At 42.2% G+C, this 19,401-nt stretch overlaps 1 protein-coding gene across 5 annotated transcripts in view; it reads right to left on the minus strand.

The window, feature by feature from the left end:
* Positions 1-3,406: 3,406 nt before the first annotated feature.
* The window catches only part of SEMA6A (semaphorin 6A), a 116,628-nt gene continuing 100,633 nt past the window's right edge, over positions 3,407-19,401 (minus strand). For all 5 annotated transcript variants that reach the window (XM_082074649.1, XM_082074650.1, XM_082074651.1 and 2 more), the window contains one exon: positions 3,407-7,441. In XM_082074649.1, the coding sequence (XP_081930775.1) occupies positions 6,252-7,441 (1,190 nt within the window). In that variant the 3' untranslated portion in view covers positions 3,407-6,251. The remainder of the gene's footprint in view (positions 7,442-19,401) is intronic.

The raw sequence follows: 19,401 nt of genomic DNA on the forward strand, positions 1-19,401 counted from the left end.
GGACTTGAATAGCAGAAAGTTTTATATTCTGATAATAAACTTGGCTAATTAAAATAAGATGCAGATGGTACTGCCACCTAGCAATTTTCACCTCACTTACTCTGACTCCAATTATAGCCTTTCCCTACTGACTTACACTGTTTAAATTACCAAGTCAGGGGATAGATGACTATTTACCTGTTTCTGTTCATACAAAGAAATCTTAACACATCATCGTTCTACTGCACGAGGCATGTGATGATGGTCTTAGTATTTATTCTGAAAAGTATCTCTACTCTTAAAAAAAAAAAAAAGGAAGAAAGTAATAAAAAGACTACTTAGAGACTCATTAGCAGACACACGCATCAGCAGGAAGCATATGAATATTACACACAGAAGTGTTTCTCTAACACTTGTTGGTTGGAGCAGGTGCCATACTTCTGGGAAATTAACTTTAATTGGATAAATAGAAAAATGGCCTTAACTAAGCCAGTCCAACCCATGTTCTTAGCTTATTATTTTCATTAGACACTTTGAAATGCTTCATGTTGATCCCTTGGGTAACTTCTGCTTTTTCCCAGAGTAAAACATGTTTACAAGGAGAGGTTAGACAATCAACCATCAAGAATGGGTTAGGTTTGCTTGATCCTGTCTCAGTGCAGTGGGGTAGACAAGACTACCACTTGAAGTCCTCCACAGTGCTTAAAATTAACTTTATAACCAAGCTTTAGAGAGCAAAAATCCATGTCCAGCCCTGGGAGAGTGCACAGAGTAATCCTGCTAAATCTGTGACGAAAGAGTGATCTGGAGTTGCATCCCAGAAATAACTCTGGCAGTCAGCTGGACCACTGTGTTGTTCCTAGTGTTGGTGCATTACTCTTCTGGCACTTTATTCTAGCACCCCCTTTCATGCCAAATCAGCCCTGTGTATTGCCATCTTGCTGGCAGTGAAGTGCACTGAATTGCCCATGTTTTTCCTGGTTGCCTACAGTTTTTTCATGTGAGGAGCTTTCAGGTGCAAAATATTCCCTGCTGTAGAAACTACAATGGGGCAGTTTGCAGTTATCTTTGAAAGGACACTCTTGTGTCATTTGAAAAGGTATGCTTATTGGAGGGAGAGAGAAGGAACAGGGCAGTGGACAAAGATTTATCTATGGAGACCTGTTGTTTTGAGTCAGCTGGGTCCCATTTTGTGTAAAGCCATGTATGCAAATTAATGCTGATTGGAAAGGAACTTCCATGCATCCTCAGTGACATGCTAAATGGGGTCAAAATGAGTACCACTAATACGATGAATAAGGTGACACTAACTTGACTGAAGTGCTCAAAGCACCCTTGCTTTCTCTTGGGTATCTTCTTTGTCCTGCTCAGCTCCAGGGAGTTTCTGGAGTGTGGCACCAGTCATCCCTGATCTCATGATTTACGTAGAAAGGGGGTAGCTCAGAGGTCTCCCCTGTCAAAAGCCACCACATCAGAGGCTGTGGGCACTGCTTCTTCTGGGGAGGCTGAGCTGTGAGTGCCCCGTGGAGGGACCTTTCCTAGGTGGGTTGCTGCTGTGGGTGCCTGTGCTGTGCTTGGCTGGGCAAGACCCCACAGCACAGTGGGGTCTGATGCACCCTGTTACCTTTCATTCCTCTCCTGGTCACTTCTGCACAGCAGTATGGTGAGACAGCTCTCTGTCAGAGAGTCTGTGCGTGCCAGAGCAGAGGTGGACATTCAGGGAGGTGTTGCAAAGGAAAATTGCTTTAAGTGGCTAGGTTCACACCTTCCCTTGGGCAGCAGTTTGTGGCAACACCAGCAGAGCAGTTACAGAACCCATAAGGGCAGTCCCCTTCCTGCCCTCCCTCCTTCATGCCCATGCTTTAAAAGGACTTTAATTGGCAACAGAAAGAGAAGCTCTGCAAAGGAGGCAGCCAGTGCCACTGCTAGAGGGGTTCTTTGGCCCTGTCCTCCAGGCAGGAGCCTGCAATTGTTTATAGAACAGTATTAATATGAATGTTAAAATAGAGGCATATTAATCTTTGAATAGCTTCCCTAGGTGCTGCTTATATGAAGCATTTCAAACAAAGCTGGACTAAGTAACGTCACAAAGGACTGGCTGCAGGACTGAAAACAATACACGTCTCTAAGCACCCAGAGAGCTTTTGCTTTCCTCTTTGCTGTGACTCTGCAGAATGTGGAGCACCATACAGTGCGCTGGTCCCCAGACTGGGGGTCCCTCAGCATCAGTCGGGGCAGCCCCCCATGTCCCAGGCGTGGCAGGCATCCTCTCCACATCCACACTGCACATCTGCATGCCAGCACGCCTGGCTCAAAGGAAGCCTGCACCCGAGAAAAGGACAGAGATGCTTCTGTGGGCAAGGCGCTGAAAAATGATGTTTGCAATGCTCTGGTCTTGCATGTCACTGCAATGTCAAGGCCACCACCTTTGGAGCCCTGGTGTCCTTCAGAGCAGAGAGGGGGAGATGGAGCTGCAGAGGGTCCTGCTGCTTACCACCGAGGAGCGCGTGCCAAGGCTTTGCGACTTCTCTTTTTAAATCCATCATGTCCTGCTCCTTGAGAAAAGCTAGTAACTTCACCACTTTCTGCACAACCAGTGTTAGGGCCATCAGTGGTGTGGGCTGGGGGACCAGCACATATCAGAAAGGCTCTAGGTCCAGAACAGGGTGTTCTGGCAGGACAGGGAAGCCCAAGTATGATCAGTTCTCTTATTTTTACAGTCACACAAAATTCCTGTCACAGAACAAAATCACTAAGCCCAGTAACTAAAAAAATCATGCATTTTCCTGTACTGTAGTGACTGTAAGTGGTCCCCATTTACACAAAATCAATGTAGAGAATGCAGGTATGTTTTGACTCCCAAGATTAGAGAGATTATATACTTTTTGTTATTTATCTGTTTACTACCATTTTCTTGCAGAATTAATCTCAGGCAACATCCTCTAAATCAGGCCTATGAAGCACAATAGATTTATGCCTGCTAAAAGAAAACAGAGGCTCCTCCTGGAGATGAAGTCACGTCTGTATGATGATCTATTTTGGTGGACCACGCGTGCTTAAATCCCAGCCTTGATCTTTTAAACTATCAAGTCTGCCATAAATATTTGATGATGAACAAGCTCATAAAAAGAAAATGCAGAATATGAATAGAGAGAGAGCAAATGTGTGATTCAATTTTTAATTACCATCACCTTACTCTGAAGTCAAGTTCATCTTCTGTGAGACACAGAAGGTAACAAATTTCTTTCTCATCTAAATGATCAGCACTGGATTTGTTTGTATTTTTTTAAAGAAAAGGATAAATCATTGAAGAAATAAAAGAACCAAGACACAAGAAATAAGGTAGAACAGTCTGGTTTTATTACCATATGTAACCGAGAGCTTTTATTTCCCCCCTTCTCTTCCTTCTTTCTTCCTTTTTTCTTTCTCTCTCCTTTTTTTTTTGTTTGTTTGGTTTTTTTTTTTTTTTTTTTTTTTTTTGTTCTTTTTGTACAACATACATTAAGTTGTGAATCAGATGTTAGGGGGATGTGGAAATGAAGGGAAACTGGTGACGTCACAATACTTTACAACTTTACAACAAATGAGAGTCTGAATTTGTTGCATCTACCAGTGTATAGCAAGGGTGGAAAGCAAAGGCACACGTAGGTTCATGAACCCCCCAAAACAGAGGGTGGAAGGGAACTGGGACTGGGAAAGGACGAAAACAGAAGTACTGAGTACAAAATGCATGTTTCAAGGTCAACCCAGTAGCTGGTGCCACGTGTATCGTGAAGGCAGACTGCTCTGCACAAACTGTTGCCGTGATTATTTGTCTCTACATTTTGGGAGAATGCTTTGAGGGATAATGTCAAGGGGACCTACGCATTTGGTGCTCCGGGGGTTTGGAGCCTGGTAAAAAGTTTGCATGTTAGTTCCTGTGAAAAAAAATGACCTTGCTACCTACTGTTTTCAAAGGATTTTCTGTTTGTTTTTTATTAAAACAACAACATTGCTTTGGATACAGATCTATCTACTCCAGTCTGCATAGTTCACTAAGGGTGAACAAAACTGTTTCATAAAAGAAGCCATAGTGAAATGAAAGAACATGCAAGCACCCTTGTTACACACTTTGGTCTAGACCATCCAGACTTTATATATACCATCTATAAGCTAATGGACTTAAAATCTGTCTTTTCAATCATTCGGAAACAAAACCAAACCCCTGAAAAAACAAATGGAAGTATAAAATTTTAAAAAACAAATTGAAACAGAAACAACCACCTTACTCAAACATACTGTTCAGTAGATATATATATATAAAAAGCTTAGAAGCGATCCCCATCTTTTTTCTACAGTATGTTGACACAGTTATTGTAACAGATTAAAAACACATCTACGTTTTTGCATAAACTGAAAGACCAGAAAGGAACTTACACACCTGCGCGCGCACACACACACGCACACACCTGTGCGCACGCACACTCCCACACTAGCTACATGCACAGTCACACAAAAGAAAGAAAGGAAAAAAAAAATACATTTTTCCCCAAAGGAGTAGATGCAGCATCCTTCTGTAGCAGCAGTAGCTGCAGCAGGAGCCCGCCTGCCTGTCCTAGCTCCGTGTGCCATGTGCGCAGTGGGGTGTGCGGCCAGGTGCCCCGCAGGGCTCGGCCCCTCTCGGTGGCACTTGTCCCCAGTTGGGGGACACACCGCCCCGTGGACAAGGGTGTTGTTCACTTCCCTGCTGCCCGATGAGAAGGATCCCCATGCTGATGTGCAGCACAGGGGGAGTGGGAGGCGTGGGAAGGCAGAACCCCCAGCACGGTGCTGTGGGAGCATCGGCGCTTGTGGGTGGTTTTGAGAGAGGACTTGGCACAGCTAGAAAGTCAAATAGAAGTGGAGGGTATGGTGCTAGCCTAATTTTTGGAGGAGCACGGGGTTATGACAATAACCACAACGTTCTTCTTTCAATGCCTTTACTCCAGTTCTTGAAGGGGCTTGGAGGAGGAAGGATCAATAAATATTTGCATTACTCAAAGGGGAAAAAAGGTTTTACATACTACAGCTCACAAGTATACACAACTGAGGGTGTAAGGCACAAATTTACATGTGGAAGAAAACAGGCTATTCACAGATATATTCCCACGAAAAACCCGTGTGATAAGACCATAATTTATGCATGGTAACAGCCGGCATATTAACTAGTTCACACTGTTTGAGGATTTTGTTTGCCGTCTCACATGCAAGGTGAAATGAGATGGCACATCACAAGCTGGTGCCTTCACAGAAAGTATTAGCTACTGACAAAGCCATGTTGATAGCAATGGTGCACAAATGTGCGGCTTTTTAGAGTTTCTCTTGCAGTTGCTTTAGAAGTTATGAACTTGCGGTATTTGTTTGTTGCTGTCTTAGGTCAGAGGCCCAGACAGCTAATTAGCTGAGAGACTTAAATAGATATCCCCTGTTTTTCAGCTAATCAGGCAGTCCAGGCACAAAGTTCAGAATTCCAGCTCCAACTTATCTAAGTCAGTGAATTTATTGGAAAAATAAAAGAGTTTTAATTACTCCAGTTAATGGGTTTCACGTTAAATAGGTATCACTTTCAAGGTACTTCTCTGAAGAGCTGCTCACATGATGATATGCAGAAGTTATTTCCTTAGGAAAAACAAAAGTTGAACAATAAATACGAGGAGTTACTTGTGTTAACAGTCATGTGTTATTCATTAAAAGAGAAGGGTAGCAGAAACCTATGATATAGTTTGCCCAACACGGCATTTAACTGCTGTAACCAAATGGCTGTAATGTTGATGGGCATCATTTCACAGTACCTGCACATAGTAAACTTCTGCCATCGTGAAGTCAGAGTTAGCTTTATCAATGGATTATTTTTTTTCTTTTATTTTTAAAATTTGTTTTTGTAATTATTTGTTTTGCTTTTCAGAGCACTCTTTCCCAGTTCAGGAATGCACTGTGCAGTTGGGGGCGAGGGGGTGAAATGTCACAGTCATCTTTCACCTGTGTGCTTTTGGCTCAACTTCTGTGATGGAGGGTTAGTCTTTTGAGCAAAGAACTGGCGGGTTGTGGGGGCGAGTCCTGCAATTGCAAACCTTCAACCATGGGTCATATGGCTCGGGCTTAAAAAAATATTCCACTTTTCCCAGAGAGCAGATATCCAACACATCTTCAGCTTGCAACAACCATCCTCTCTGAGGAGCAAGCAATAACAGCTGCAGAACACTGGCTTTCAAGGGCAACCTCTGCTTAATTGCCATCCTCCCCCCCGACTCTGATTATGTACATGCATCGTTGGGCTTCATGGATGTGGAGTGTGGAGAAAAGGAAGGTTTGGGAGGTACGTCTGGCTTTAGTGAGGGTGTGCGTTTCAACCCTGACCTCGTCAGCGAGTTGTAGGTGGTGAGACTCGGCTGCCGAGATACAGTCACAGCCTGTGCCTGAGCAGCGTGGACTTGTATGGAGTCCACCCGCTGTGGGGCTGGCGGCGGGTTGTCGCCCCGGCCAAAGCTCTGATTGCGGGAGAGGTGGGACGAGTTGGAGGAGTTGGTGTTGTTCCTCTTGAGGGTTGATGTCTGGTGACTTCTCGTGAGTGAGTTTGTAGGGTAGCTCCTCTTGTAGTCCACACTGTAAGTAGAAGAGTGCACCTCCAGCCGCTTGCTCAGGCCGCTCTGTGACAATGAGGCGCTGGGGGGCCCAAGGGAAGCTTCCCGCTGGGGTACTTTTGGTGGCATGCTGTCGAGATTTTCCACCAAGTTAACCCCGTGGCTGGGACTTTTGCTACTGAGTTGGTCCTTGATAGTTTTGTACTCAAGGGTGGCATTCTGGTCCTCCACAGACATCTGAGCCACATCGCTCATTTTTGGCTGGTCAACGTACTCGTGCTGGTAGCCTTGCTGGGCTATGGGCAGGACCACAACACTGGGTATGTGGCTAGGAGAAGCCCTGAGTGGCAGGTCGGTTGGGATCACAGGTGAGGCCATTGGGGGGATATCTTTTGTGCAGGCATTGATGAGGTTCTGGTTTCTCTCCCATTCCCTGCTGCCACGGCTGGGCTTTCTCTTCTGTTGCAGGGTTGGGGTGGACTCAGGGGTTGGCAGGGCAGCCAGGTCCAGATGGTGCTGGTCAGCTTTGATTAGCATCTTGGTGGTGCTGCCTGGGGTAGTCAGCTTGCCATTGTGCATCAGAGGCGTGAGGATAGCTTCAGGCTTTGGCTCCTTGGACTGAGCATCCCCAAAGAGGCCACTGAGCTTGGTAACGCTGCTCATGGAGCCACGGCGGGAGTGGGTCAGCTCCTTCTCCTTCCTCTGTACAGCGGCCACATCTCTGCGGCGATGGTCACAGATGCAGTACACTATGATTCCCGAAAAGACGGCCCCCATGACAAAAGCAAGAATAACAGCGATGGCCAACAGGGTGACTGGCACCAGCTGATCATGACCCTTCAGGTAGCTCTCACGAATCACTCCTGCAATGAATAGCATACAGTGGTTAAACAAACTAAGGACAGGGAAAAAACTATTTATCATTAACTACTTTGTTCAAAGGCACATCCCAAAATGTTTGTTTGTGTTTTGCAAGGTGATTTTTGATCAACTTGCCCAGAGTTGGAAACATACTGTACCTGACAGATACATCTTGCATGTGCAGCCTTGGGCTTTCTGTACAGCTTTCAGATCTGGAGTTGAAGACTATGAAGTTCAGGAGGGGAGAGAGAATTCACTTGCAGGGCAAGTGCAATTGGTTTGAAGTCCTGGCCCTGGGCAATTCATACTGACTTCAACAGGTCAGAGCTATTAGTTCTTCTCCTCTAATACGCTGCCCATTTCTCCTCTCCCTCCGTCTGATCTCTCCTCAGCTAATACCATCTTATTTTTTCTACAGGAAACCATTCACATTGAAAAACCTTTAAAAGGAGGAGAAGAGACAGAAGCTCTGCAAATAGCAGAGAAGTGCATCCCACATTGTTCGAGGCTTCTTTCTCTGCTCATCATTCTGTTATCTTTCTCATGTGTTTTAAAAGTCAGTGTCACATGCCCGAGCTTCAGGAGGATGCTTAAATAACTATGAAAGATAAGAGCACAGTGTTGAAATCTGCTGTGCCTGCTAGACGGCTGTCCTTGCTATTTTAATTTTAAAAGCTCTCGTTCTTAACACATGAATAGGTCGACCTCTGTGCTGAGGCCTATGCTTTCCCATCTGAAAGCCCTGAACCTGAGGGCCTCACCTTGTGGTCCTATGCTATGGTTAGGATCATTGTCAAATCCTACCTGGCTCTCCAAGCACTCCCTGTCAGAGAAGGTATCTTTGGCAGAGTGTGCCTCCTCCATCTGAAGCCCCTAATACAGCATTAATCAATACCCTGAATTTCTGAAGAAAGTAGTTTTTTCTGACATAGTTGGGCACCAAGCCAGCACCACTAATGAAACACAGAGCCTCTAGTTTGCTTTTTTCATTTCTGGTTTTGTTCTCAGCACTTAACAAGGAGCAGCCACAGCCTGAGAAGGAGCTGAAGGAACATCTCTCCCACCTCTTTCTCCAGAGAGGGTCCAAGTGCCATGGCATTAAAAGCTTCACATGCTCTAAGGAAATAAAATCCTCGCCCTTATTACAGGAGAGACAGCAAGACAGAAAATGTAGCTCCAAGGCTCTCCTGAGACTTTGTGAAGATACGAAACTTTCATGTTGTAAATCAGCTCCTTGTAGAATATTGTCTTTTCATGTATTTGGCAGAGAAGGTATTAGTGGCCCAGAATTAGAACCAAACGCAAAATGTTCCTCAGCAAATTATGTTACAAAGCACTGAAAAGTTGCCACCATCTCACAGAAACCTTTGATAAGTATTCTGGCTAGATATAGTATTGCTTCTACAGCATATTTTTTTCTCTCCCCATTTAATCACAGTGTTTAGGTGGACAAGAGATATCTGCTTACAAGACAGGAACTTATGTTCAAAGGCAAAACAGCTCTTGAAATCATAAGTCCCTGTATGTGACATTACAGCTAGTTGCCACAGAAATAACTCTGCTGCAACAAACAGAGGGTTATGATTTCATGGGAGAATAAATAGCAAGAGTGGATGATCACGTAAGAAAATAAGGTCCTGCATATACAATACACATGCAATATACATGTCTTAATAGTAAAAAGGAAAGTAGATATCAGAAAACAATATATAATCAGGAACAATCTTCAAATTAAGTGTTTATAAGAGAACCTTCTTTTAGAGCTCAGTAGCTTTGTAAGAGGCAGATTTTTCTATTCTTTGTCATCAGCACTTAACAAGCAGTGGCAGAACCTAACTCTGTAATTTAAATCCACATACAAAATTGCTGTATACAGACCAGAAGCACAGTCTACGGGTTACGGCACAGTCAGCAGTAACTACATTTCACTGCAAAGGTGTTGGTCTTCTGTTGACCTTCACCTGCTGATATTTACATGCTTGACTCTGCAGCATTTTGAGACAAAATTTATTTACACTTGTAAAACTGTCTGTGGTCATTAACTGGAGAATCAGAGACAGAGTCTTAAATGGGTAGGAAAAATGGTCAGGGAAGTGTTAAGTCTTATCCAGAAATGCATTGCTGGGTGTGAAGTTAAGAAAAGCTTCGACTTAAAAAGTCTAATTGCATGGACACCTTCCATGCACAAACTTCTCAGATATGTGCCCCTTTGATCACCTAAGTACAATGTTTTTTTTCATGAAAAAGAATCAAAAACCCTGCTTAGTGCCTACATAAGGGTGTAAGCACTTACTGTCAAAGCCAACATGGGTTCACAATGGGAAAGTCAAGCCTTCCTAAATTAATCCTTTGATGTATAGGCTGGGGGTCAAGAGGATGGAGTGCAGCCCTGCAAAAAGGGATCCGGTGGTTTTGGTTGATTACAAGCTCAATACGAGTCAATAGTGTATCCTGGTGTCCAAAACAGTGAACCATGTATCAGAATGTGTCCAAAGGAGCACAACACGGTGAAAAGACTACCGGGCATGATTGATGAGGAGCGGCTGAAGATACTCCATTTGTTCAGCTTAGAAACCTCACAGCTATCTAAAACTTCCTCATGATAGGGACTGGAGAGGTAAGCGCTGATCTCTCTCTCAGGTGACAGGATGTGAGCGAATGGCTCAAAGCTCGTGTCCTGCACCCTTCAGCCTTCTGCTTAGACTAAGTCCTCCTCTGTGAAGGGCAGCCTTAAGCATAAACCTGCATCACCCCATACAAAGCAGCATTACATCTTCAGTTTTACATTACCAATGGATATTGAATCATTACAACTCATGTTACAATATTATCATGCAGTTCAGACTGAGTGACCACGTGTGTTCAAGAAAGGGGTAGCTGAAATGATGTTACTCACATTGCAGGTGTTTTATCGGCAGAAATTTGTAAGGGTCTTAAACCAGCCTGATTCCAGCTATTTCCTCCTGAGCTCAAACCTTCCTGATGTTTCTTGTATTTTCTATACTAGAGTTAAAGGTTATTTAACATTAGTGACTTTGCTCTAGGCAGGCAGATCTTCTCTGGACACAATGTCAGGTTAATGATACAATTTATTTTTTATCATGGATCACATCCATGTGTCTTTAGTTATGCAAGAAATCCCAACAATTTTAACTTAAATAAGATGGGGAAGATTTGACTCTGCATTAATGTTTATAGTATAGATACAGTTAAGTAATGAAAATGTATGAAGAATGTTCAGCATCTCACTTGTCATGACCACAGTGGGGGCAGGCTGATAACTTCAGTTGTTGTCAATCAACAATCAATCAAGCCCCTCGCATCAGTAGTAACTGCCTTCAAAGACTGGGATGCATAAGCAAGTATGTGATCCCAAATATGTCCCGAAAACAAGACAGTTTGAAAGCAAACAGGACAGTGTTCATACCACTTCACAAACTGCACTGTGTGTACTTTTACCTACTCTACAGTTCTTAAAGAACACCACAGTCCCCAAGACTCAGTCCAGCAACATTCAATAGCACTCATTACTTAAAGAATTAAAATAAATGGAGGAAATTATCAGAGAGATGTAGGGCCTACATTTTTGAAAGTCAAAGTATTCAGACTCCCAGCTTTGAGGAAATGTCTGCCATTGAAAAGTCTTATTGCTATATATTATCTGTCATCCTTCTAAGACATTATATACTGGAAAACTGACGGGTCTGGCTGCATAAAATGCCACAGAACCAGACTATAAAATATGATTGATATACACACCACTATATTATTTTTATCCTATTTTTAATAAGAAAACAATTATTTTAAATTAAATACTTCTACTTTTAAAACATTACACCTAGCACTCTCTTTTTTTGCAATATCTTCCCTCCAAATGTGAAAATACATTGCTTATTTTATTTTATGTGGTCTGAACTGCTCATCCATACTCTTCACTGCTTTCTGTAGTACATGAAGATGTATCACCACGGATAATAACCAGCTATTCTTTGGAAAGGGATATTGTTGACAGAATTACCTGTATTAACATTATACTTGGGAGAAGTCTGGCAGTTAAAACAGTAGTAAAAATGAAAAAGCTTGAAAGACACAGACAAGGTTAAATATTTGCACCTTCAAGGATCAGACCTGGCGTGTCGCTAATGCCACAAACATGCTGACACTTATTTGTCTCCCTGAAGTCCTCCAGTTAAGTCAAGCTCTGTCCCTTGCAAATCACAACTGGGCTTATGACTTCAGGGTCTTCCCACATGTGATGTACTATTATTTCTGGCTACTAAAAGAGCCAGGCTAGTAATCTGATACCCTGTGCATTTGGTGGCCATTCCGATTCCTGTACACAACCTGATCCTTCCTCCTCCACTAACTTTCTGAAATTTCATCCCATGTCCTTTTGTCTGCATCCCTTAACATCACCATTCATCTTCTCAGCCAGTATGGCCTGTACTGTAACAGTCTGGAACAGGCAAAATCACCTCTTCTTACTCACCTAATGACAGAGAAGACCTGATATAGTATTGCATTATTCTGCTATACATAATTAATTTGATCTTCCAGCAGAGCTTGTAGGCAAGGTACACAGTGTTGGCTGGCTGGTTGGTTAAGAGGACATTAAGAAAAATGTTTCCAAACCTTCAAAGTGTTTCAGTTCTGAAATCAGCTAGTGCTTGGATAAATCACATGAGCAGAATATTGAACTAGCTTGTTCACTAAAGGTAGTTGGGGAAAAAGCAAGGAGATATTAAAGTCAATAATACATATACTTTTTCTAAAGTTCTGGAAGAGGTGAGAAGCAGACTTGTTGAATGTCTCTGGGTGAAAATAAGAGAGAAAATAAAAGACCAGGGGTGATACAGATCTACCACATACTATACCATCATAAGCATGAAGGAGATGAGGCTTCTTTTTTTTCACTAATTAAAAAAAAGTATTCAAGGGTTAGGTATGTATCTCTATATCTACTTAAAAAACAAGTTTAAAAGCAAGAGATGCACAGTGCTGAAATATTATTGTACAAAAGTGCTGATGAAGCTATTCTGGGCATGTCCTGCTCCTTCTAATTCTAACAGGAAAGAACTTCTGAGGGCAGAAATGTAATTAGGATGAAATACTCACAAAGGAATAGAGTTCATCATTCTAAAGAATACATGAGCATAACAGAATAAGAATACTGACTATCAGTACAATAAGCTTTGATAAAAGAGGACAGATAAGCAAAGACATAGAGACTGAAGCATTTACTGCTTTTCCTACTTCACTATTCAGCAAAAATACCTGCTCTGATCCGTGATCAGCAATGTAACAAAGTCAGGGAATGAGTGTGGACCAGAAAAGAGGTAAACATATTTAGGTAATGCAGTTGCTTTCAAATAGTCTAAGGAACTTTTCCCTGACTGCTTAAGGAACTAGCCAAAGCAATTTCTAGACACTGTGCAGTGTCTTGGAGAATGCTGGAGGAGATATGAACATCAAGACCTCTGGAAAAGGAGAAGCATATTATTTGCCTTTGAGATGAGCTAAAGCGAGGACCTAAAAAATGTCAGACATGCCAGTCCAATTTTTAGAATGGGAATGACACTACAACCAGTGACTAAACAATCAATTTTATGAGCATCCAAAGGATGAGAAAATAATTACATATATTCAAACCAACCAACCAGCAATCATCCAACCAACACAAAAAAAAGTCACCTAAGCAAATTTATCTAGAATAGATTACATCAAACCAGACAAACTTCCTTTCTTGACAGGATAAGGGGCTTACTTTTAATGGGGAAACATTAAGTATGATACCCTTTGACTTCTCTAAAGTCTTTGACTTATTTTCTCAGAAGCAAATGAGCTAAAACCTGCTAAAAAGCTGCAGGTGAAAAGTACTGATCAAAGGCCTACCTGGAAAGAGATCTGAAGTAAGGTGTCTGTCTCAGGAGAAGAGCAATTACCAGGCATCTGCCGAGAGGAGACCTCAACTGCAGAGGCCCAGCAAAAGAGCTGTGTCCTTTTAACACATAAGTATAAAAAGAAACATCCCATGATAAAGCTCAAATTTCTTTTTCTCATCTGTGATTAGGGACAAGGATGGCAGAACATAAAGAAGAGCCTCACAGCCATGTTCCTCTAAGTCTAGGTTCTGGTGTATGCTTCACAGTGAGCACAAACTGGAATTCCAGCTTTTACAACCCTCACAACTGCTTGATGAATGAAAACAAACAACAAACTGCTTCCCAGTTTGAATAGCTGAATTTTAGGCTGTTTTAGTGATACAATATTCTGGATTCTGCTTGTGTTCACAACCAAGCTGAAGTCACAGAGAACAGCAAAAGCTGTTCAGAGAGCAATCCCTGGTTCCTGTGTGTGAATAATCTAGTTACCCGTCACCAAGAATAACGCCTTTCAGTTCAAGCACTACCGTCATCTGTAGTGTGGACACAAAGACGCTTCTGTCCCAGAAATGATGCATGGCTGCAAGAGGTGTACCCTGGACCACATGCCACGTGCACCCTGCGGTCACCTCCGCAGGGAGCTGTCATTGTCCAGCTGTCCAAGGTTGCCTGCAACAGATGGTAAAGCAATAACCCAACACAGTGGCATGCACGAAACTGAAACGCAGAGGTGGGAATAGAAGAATGATGTTTTGGCAGGAAAGAGGGGGAATATCTATCAGGGAATAAGGTAATACTTACGCCTAGACCACACACTAACAGCTGTCAGGGAGTGTCATTACTGTCTTAAACTTCACCTCTTTAGCTAAATGGGAGTAAGCCCACTTCCATCTCCAACACTTACAAAATCACTTGAGCCTTTCCACAGAACAAGTCATTGTTCCAGAAAGGCACAATGATTTCTTTACTGCTGTTATTTAAAGGGAAAACCTTGCAGTTTATTTCACTCTTCAGTGCAAGATTCTCCGTTTGATGTGCGTCTCCCTCTGTTTAGACTTGCAAGAAAAGCTGGTATAGTCTCATTATGAATGGAGGCGTTTATGGGCTTCAGACTATCTTTTTAAAATATCACTGAACAGGTTTTCAACATGTGTCTCCAGATGTTAGAACTGTGTTTACAGGCTGTTTCATGCTGCTAAAAGACTATTTCAGCCTGGAAAATCCCTGCAGGTATTAACAAGCTTTCTTCCTTCTTTTAACCCAGCAGTAGGAATGAATTAAACCAAAACAAAACAAAACAAAAAACAAAACAAAACAAACAAAAAAAAAAAACCAACAAAAAACCCCCACAGATTAATTTAGACTGGACACACAGATTTAAAGTGATAGCAAATTCAGGAATGACTAGAGCCTACTATGACCTTATATCATCTTTTTCTTGAAGGAATAATGTCAAGGTTTGACATAAGACAGCCACATTATAATCCCAATGATTTGATATTTGCCACTTCATTGGAACCAGTTTGTTGAAAACAGTAAGTAAGCCTTTTCTTTCATGTTCCTTCTGGCTGCAAAGACTTGTTCTGCTGACTCAGTGCAATTCTACCAAGTGTCCATTTTTTTTCTGGACTCTCAGTATCACCAGCTAGAAAAAAAACAGCTAAAACATTCATAGTTAAAGCTGCTCTGCTGGCAATTTTTCCCCCTTCCCTCTTCTTGCAGTAAAGCTGTATCGTTGATTTGTAAAGGTCTGCAACTATGAGTTTTGCATGACTGTGCTGAGAAGAGCAATCCATCTCTCCCCAGATTCCACCCGATGGCTCTCAAAGCCAATTGCCCAAGCTAGCAGTCTGAGATATCCAGCAAACATAAAGCAGATGCATGTGCTTGGAGAGAAGAATTAATTTGGTAAAGAAAAAATCTTAAGTTACAAGAAGCGTGGGGATCATTGGAGGTATACGGAGAAATTGTATTTCAGAACTATGAAAAGAAAATCAACATATGAAATGCGTGAGGTGACATGTAACAAAGCCTTGAAAGAGGATCTAAACAATCAGATCAGCCGTAGTGGCCTCTGTCAGGGTTTTTTGGCTCTTAATCAGATCTATTTCAGAGGCAGTCCCTCTAGGATAGGTTAATCTATTGATCTCTAGGGGTGGTTTTATTTCACTTTTAAGCTGGTCCAAATTATATCCCTTCTATCCACTTTTGAAGAACGACTGTTGACCTGCATCACTATAGAAAAAAGATGGTTTTATCTTACTAAAAGAGAGAAGATCCAAGAAAGGTGAGAGAAACAACTCCACCATGTCCATATGAGATAAACCGTGAGTCTTCAAATAACATTTGCAGAATGGATTTCAATTACCTGTTTTTAGTTTGATTATGAGCCTGCAATCCAATTTTTCTGCATGCCACAGTGGCCACACAAAACATACACCATAGCCATGCTTGTGAATTTTGAGAAATGAGAAACAAGCAGTTATTTTTTGAAAGGGATTATTATACATGGAAATTACAAGATCTGAACCAGCAAATTCACGCACAGACAACTCCCACCCCCACTGAAATGAAAGGGAGACAGATCTGAAACAGACTGGAATAGCAAGCTCTTAGAGCTTTTTTGATTTTAGCGTCTAAGCAGTACCTCCGTAAATAAACCAATTTACCAAGTTTGCAGGTATGGGAGAAGGTTTGAGGTACGCAACCTCCTGGATCTATAATATAATGATGAAAGTCATTAAAGTCGTGAAGCCAGCCCAATTTTATTTGTCCCAGTGGCTAGGCTCAAGGCCAGCTCTTGCACTAGAAAAAGCTTGGCAACCTTTCTCCCACTGGCAAGCAGTACGCAGTGGCTGATCAGTTTGAACTTTTCTGATTTCAGTATTTTCCTTCACCTCTCACCCTTTCCCAGTGAGCAACGATAATTTTAGGTGCTTCTGTGTGATGGGGAATAAGCAGACGTAGCAGGTTCTTTAACAAAGTAAAACAAAGGCATTCACAGTAGTTAAAATAAGACGTATAAGACCCAAATGTCAAGGAAAATTAATTCTTTTGTAGCTTGTCTCAGCAGAGGCAAACTTTATGGTGCTTTGCATCTTAAAACACAACCTTCCTTTAAAGTCTGCTGCATTTCCTCTAATGACGTAAAAAAAGCTCAGTGCACATTCTGGGACCTTTCTACCATGCCTGGTATGAGCTTAAACATATCCAGCTGCTCTTTATTAGTTTACTTCAGGGGATGTCTCACAGCTGGGTTAAACCAGATTTACATATGTTTGGCTGAATATGCATGATTTTAGGGCTCCAGAGAAGTTGTTGTAGCCTGCAAAGTGAATCTCTCATCTTCACAGTTCCCTTTTCACTGCGTGGAGCTCCTCTGATGTGCAGAAAAAATGCTGTATTTTTTTTTTCTTCCCACTGTGGGCATTATGTATTCTGGGCAGCCCAGTGCCTTTCTGGAAGCAGTTTTTATGAACAGTGTCAAGGAAAGCGAAGCTGTCACTGAGAAATTCTGTGGCTTTTCCTCTCCTTTTTTACAGCCTGTTTTGAACTATGGCCTTTCCGCACAACAGGGAAAAGTGAAGTTTGCTGAATGTCAACATAGGCAGCTCTGCTTAGCAGGCTGAAGCTCAAAGCAGCCTCATGGAAGAATTTGGGTTAAATTTCAAACACTGTGTATGACCTAAAAGCAAAAATAGTTTCCCCATCAGCTCTGATCATCTTTAAAGACATGAAAATGGAAATGCTAGTTTTGAGCTACTAGTGTGACTGACCACATTATACAGCTGAATTAACAAAGAAGACATCTATTAAACATCCAAGACATTTAAATAATAAGGCTGTACCCTATATATCCTCCTCCATGAGGTCCCTGGAAATTATTTTTTAACTGCTGAACAACTATGTGACCAAGCCAACATACATGCACTGTATTTCTTAGAGATAGCCCCTCTGTCCACAGCTGGGTTGCTGGTGCACATTAGGAACATGGCTGGACCCCAAGTTAGGTCTGCTCTTACACAGAGAAACCTCTTCTGTTACTAAAATGCCAGCACTGTTATTTTGTGATAGAAAGTCAACACTGTGGATTATTTCTTCATTTCTGCTACACTCATGAACACTGCAGGTGTAGTCAAAAGACCTGGACTTGAGAATTAAAACATGCCGCCAGTGACCAGTAAAAGACACAACTGCTTCTTCTAGAAATATTTGCATGGCTGGTGCTGTAGGCAAAAAATAGCTTATACACATCTGATGTTATGTTTATCATTTCCCTCCATATTGCAGTCATATAACCTCATCTGCCTTTGAATACATTAAGTGACTGAGGAATTGCAATGAGTTTGAAACACTGGCCATAACAGTCAGCAAGACTCATTTTACTGCTACTTCTTTTTCTGTATCTCACTGATTTTCCAATATAAATGTCAGAAGCCTTCATCCCTCTCAGTTACAATCACTGGAATTTGCAATATCTCCAGGAAAGCAAGTAGCATTACTCCAGCACATTCTGAGGAAAAAGAGCATTTTCCTGACAGACTTCTTGTCCTGTGCTGCTATAACCTCTCTCTTGTCTACTTCATCTTCTGTCTCCAGTGGTGGCTTCCTCCATGCATTTTTATGTCTGTCAAATTTATAGTTCTCTCCTTTTCTGACGTAATTTTTTTAATCATCTCCTCACCTTGCAGGTACTGCATGTACATTTACACTTTGATGTCATAACTTCACTGACGTTTCCTATCTGTACATTTTTGAACGTACTCAGTGATTACTCTGATCACTCTGCTTCCTGGGATGAGGTGACCCTGCAGCTTCACCTCAGAGGACATACTTCAGCAAGCTCCAAGAAAGCTGCCCTGGGGCCAGCAGCAATCCAGCCACAGCAGTGTGCACAAACCCGTGTCCTCTCCACCACGCATCCAAAGCAACCATCCAGGCAACCTCCTGGCTGTCCAGCAGCAGGCCAGGCAGACATACCCCTATATTCGCTTTATCACACATCTTGCAGGCAGTAGTGTTTCTGCAATACAACAACTCCCTCAGCCTTCCACTCAGTTGTTGTACTGGGTCTCATCTCTGCTTTCTGGATTTACTGCAATGTTAGTTGGATTTCTGCTCACACTCTTTAAGCCAGTGTTTTCCACTGCTGTGGGCAGCTCACACATCTAGTTAATCAACATGAAGCTAGGTGCTCGAACAAGGAACACGACTGGCTTTTTTCATGTCTGTAAACTAGCTCTCAACGTATGTTTACTAATCTAAAGATACGCAAATTTCTATGTGAGAGCTTAAAGCCTCATTTTTTTCCTAGCATTGGGACCCTAACGAACTATATCACAATCTATTTTCCCTCAGTAACATATATTTATTCTTTTTCCTCCTTTCTAAACACAGTGTAGGTGAGAACAAACCTTTTGCAGAAGCACAGCTGATGTTATCAAGCTGTCTTGCCATGAGCAAGTAGAGATATAATAAATTGCATTGTCTTTCGATGTTGTGATGCTGGGTATATAAAAGCACCTAGTGATTTGATACTAGTAATTTAGTTCAATGAGTGAGAACTGCACGCTGAGATATACAAATCCCCCTGGGTATGGAAAATTAATTGGTCTTACTGGATGAGTGCCTCAGAGCATTGCTTGTAGCTTGGTTGTATTTAGACAAAAGGTATATAAAGTGCTGCAGGACTGTAAGACCTCTTTAAGATACTGAATAGAGACTAGTGTTTTGTTGAGATAAAGCCGGCCGCTATCTGCAAAAAAAGGAGCAGTGCTCTTTATGTTCTTTATTATGAGCTGTGACTGCCCAAACCTCTGGGCAGGCTTTGTGGTGAAGCTTCAGTGTGGAGAGGAGGCAGAAGAAGGGACAGAGGGCACCCCTGCTCTGTGCCCTCCCTTGAGAGCCTCTGATTGGGACTCATTCAGCAACGAACACACATGGAGAATTGTTGAACTGTTCGATGGGAGCTATAAGCTTGTGGCAGGAATTAAATTTCTTCAGTGCTGACCACAGGCTCAAACAAACTACCAATGGCTTTTTCTGCACCACACAACAAGACCACTTCCGTTAGCTTCTTT

The sequence above is a fragment of the Streptopelia decaocto genome, assembly GCF_964273445.1.
Source record: "Streptopelia decaocto genome assembly, chromosome: Z".
In the NCBI taxonomy this organism is placed as follows: Eukaryota; Metazoa; Chordata; class Aves; order Columbiformes; family Columbidae; genus Streptopelia; species Streptopelia decaocto.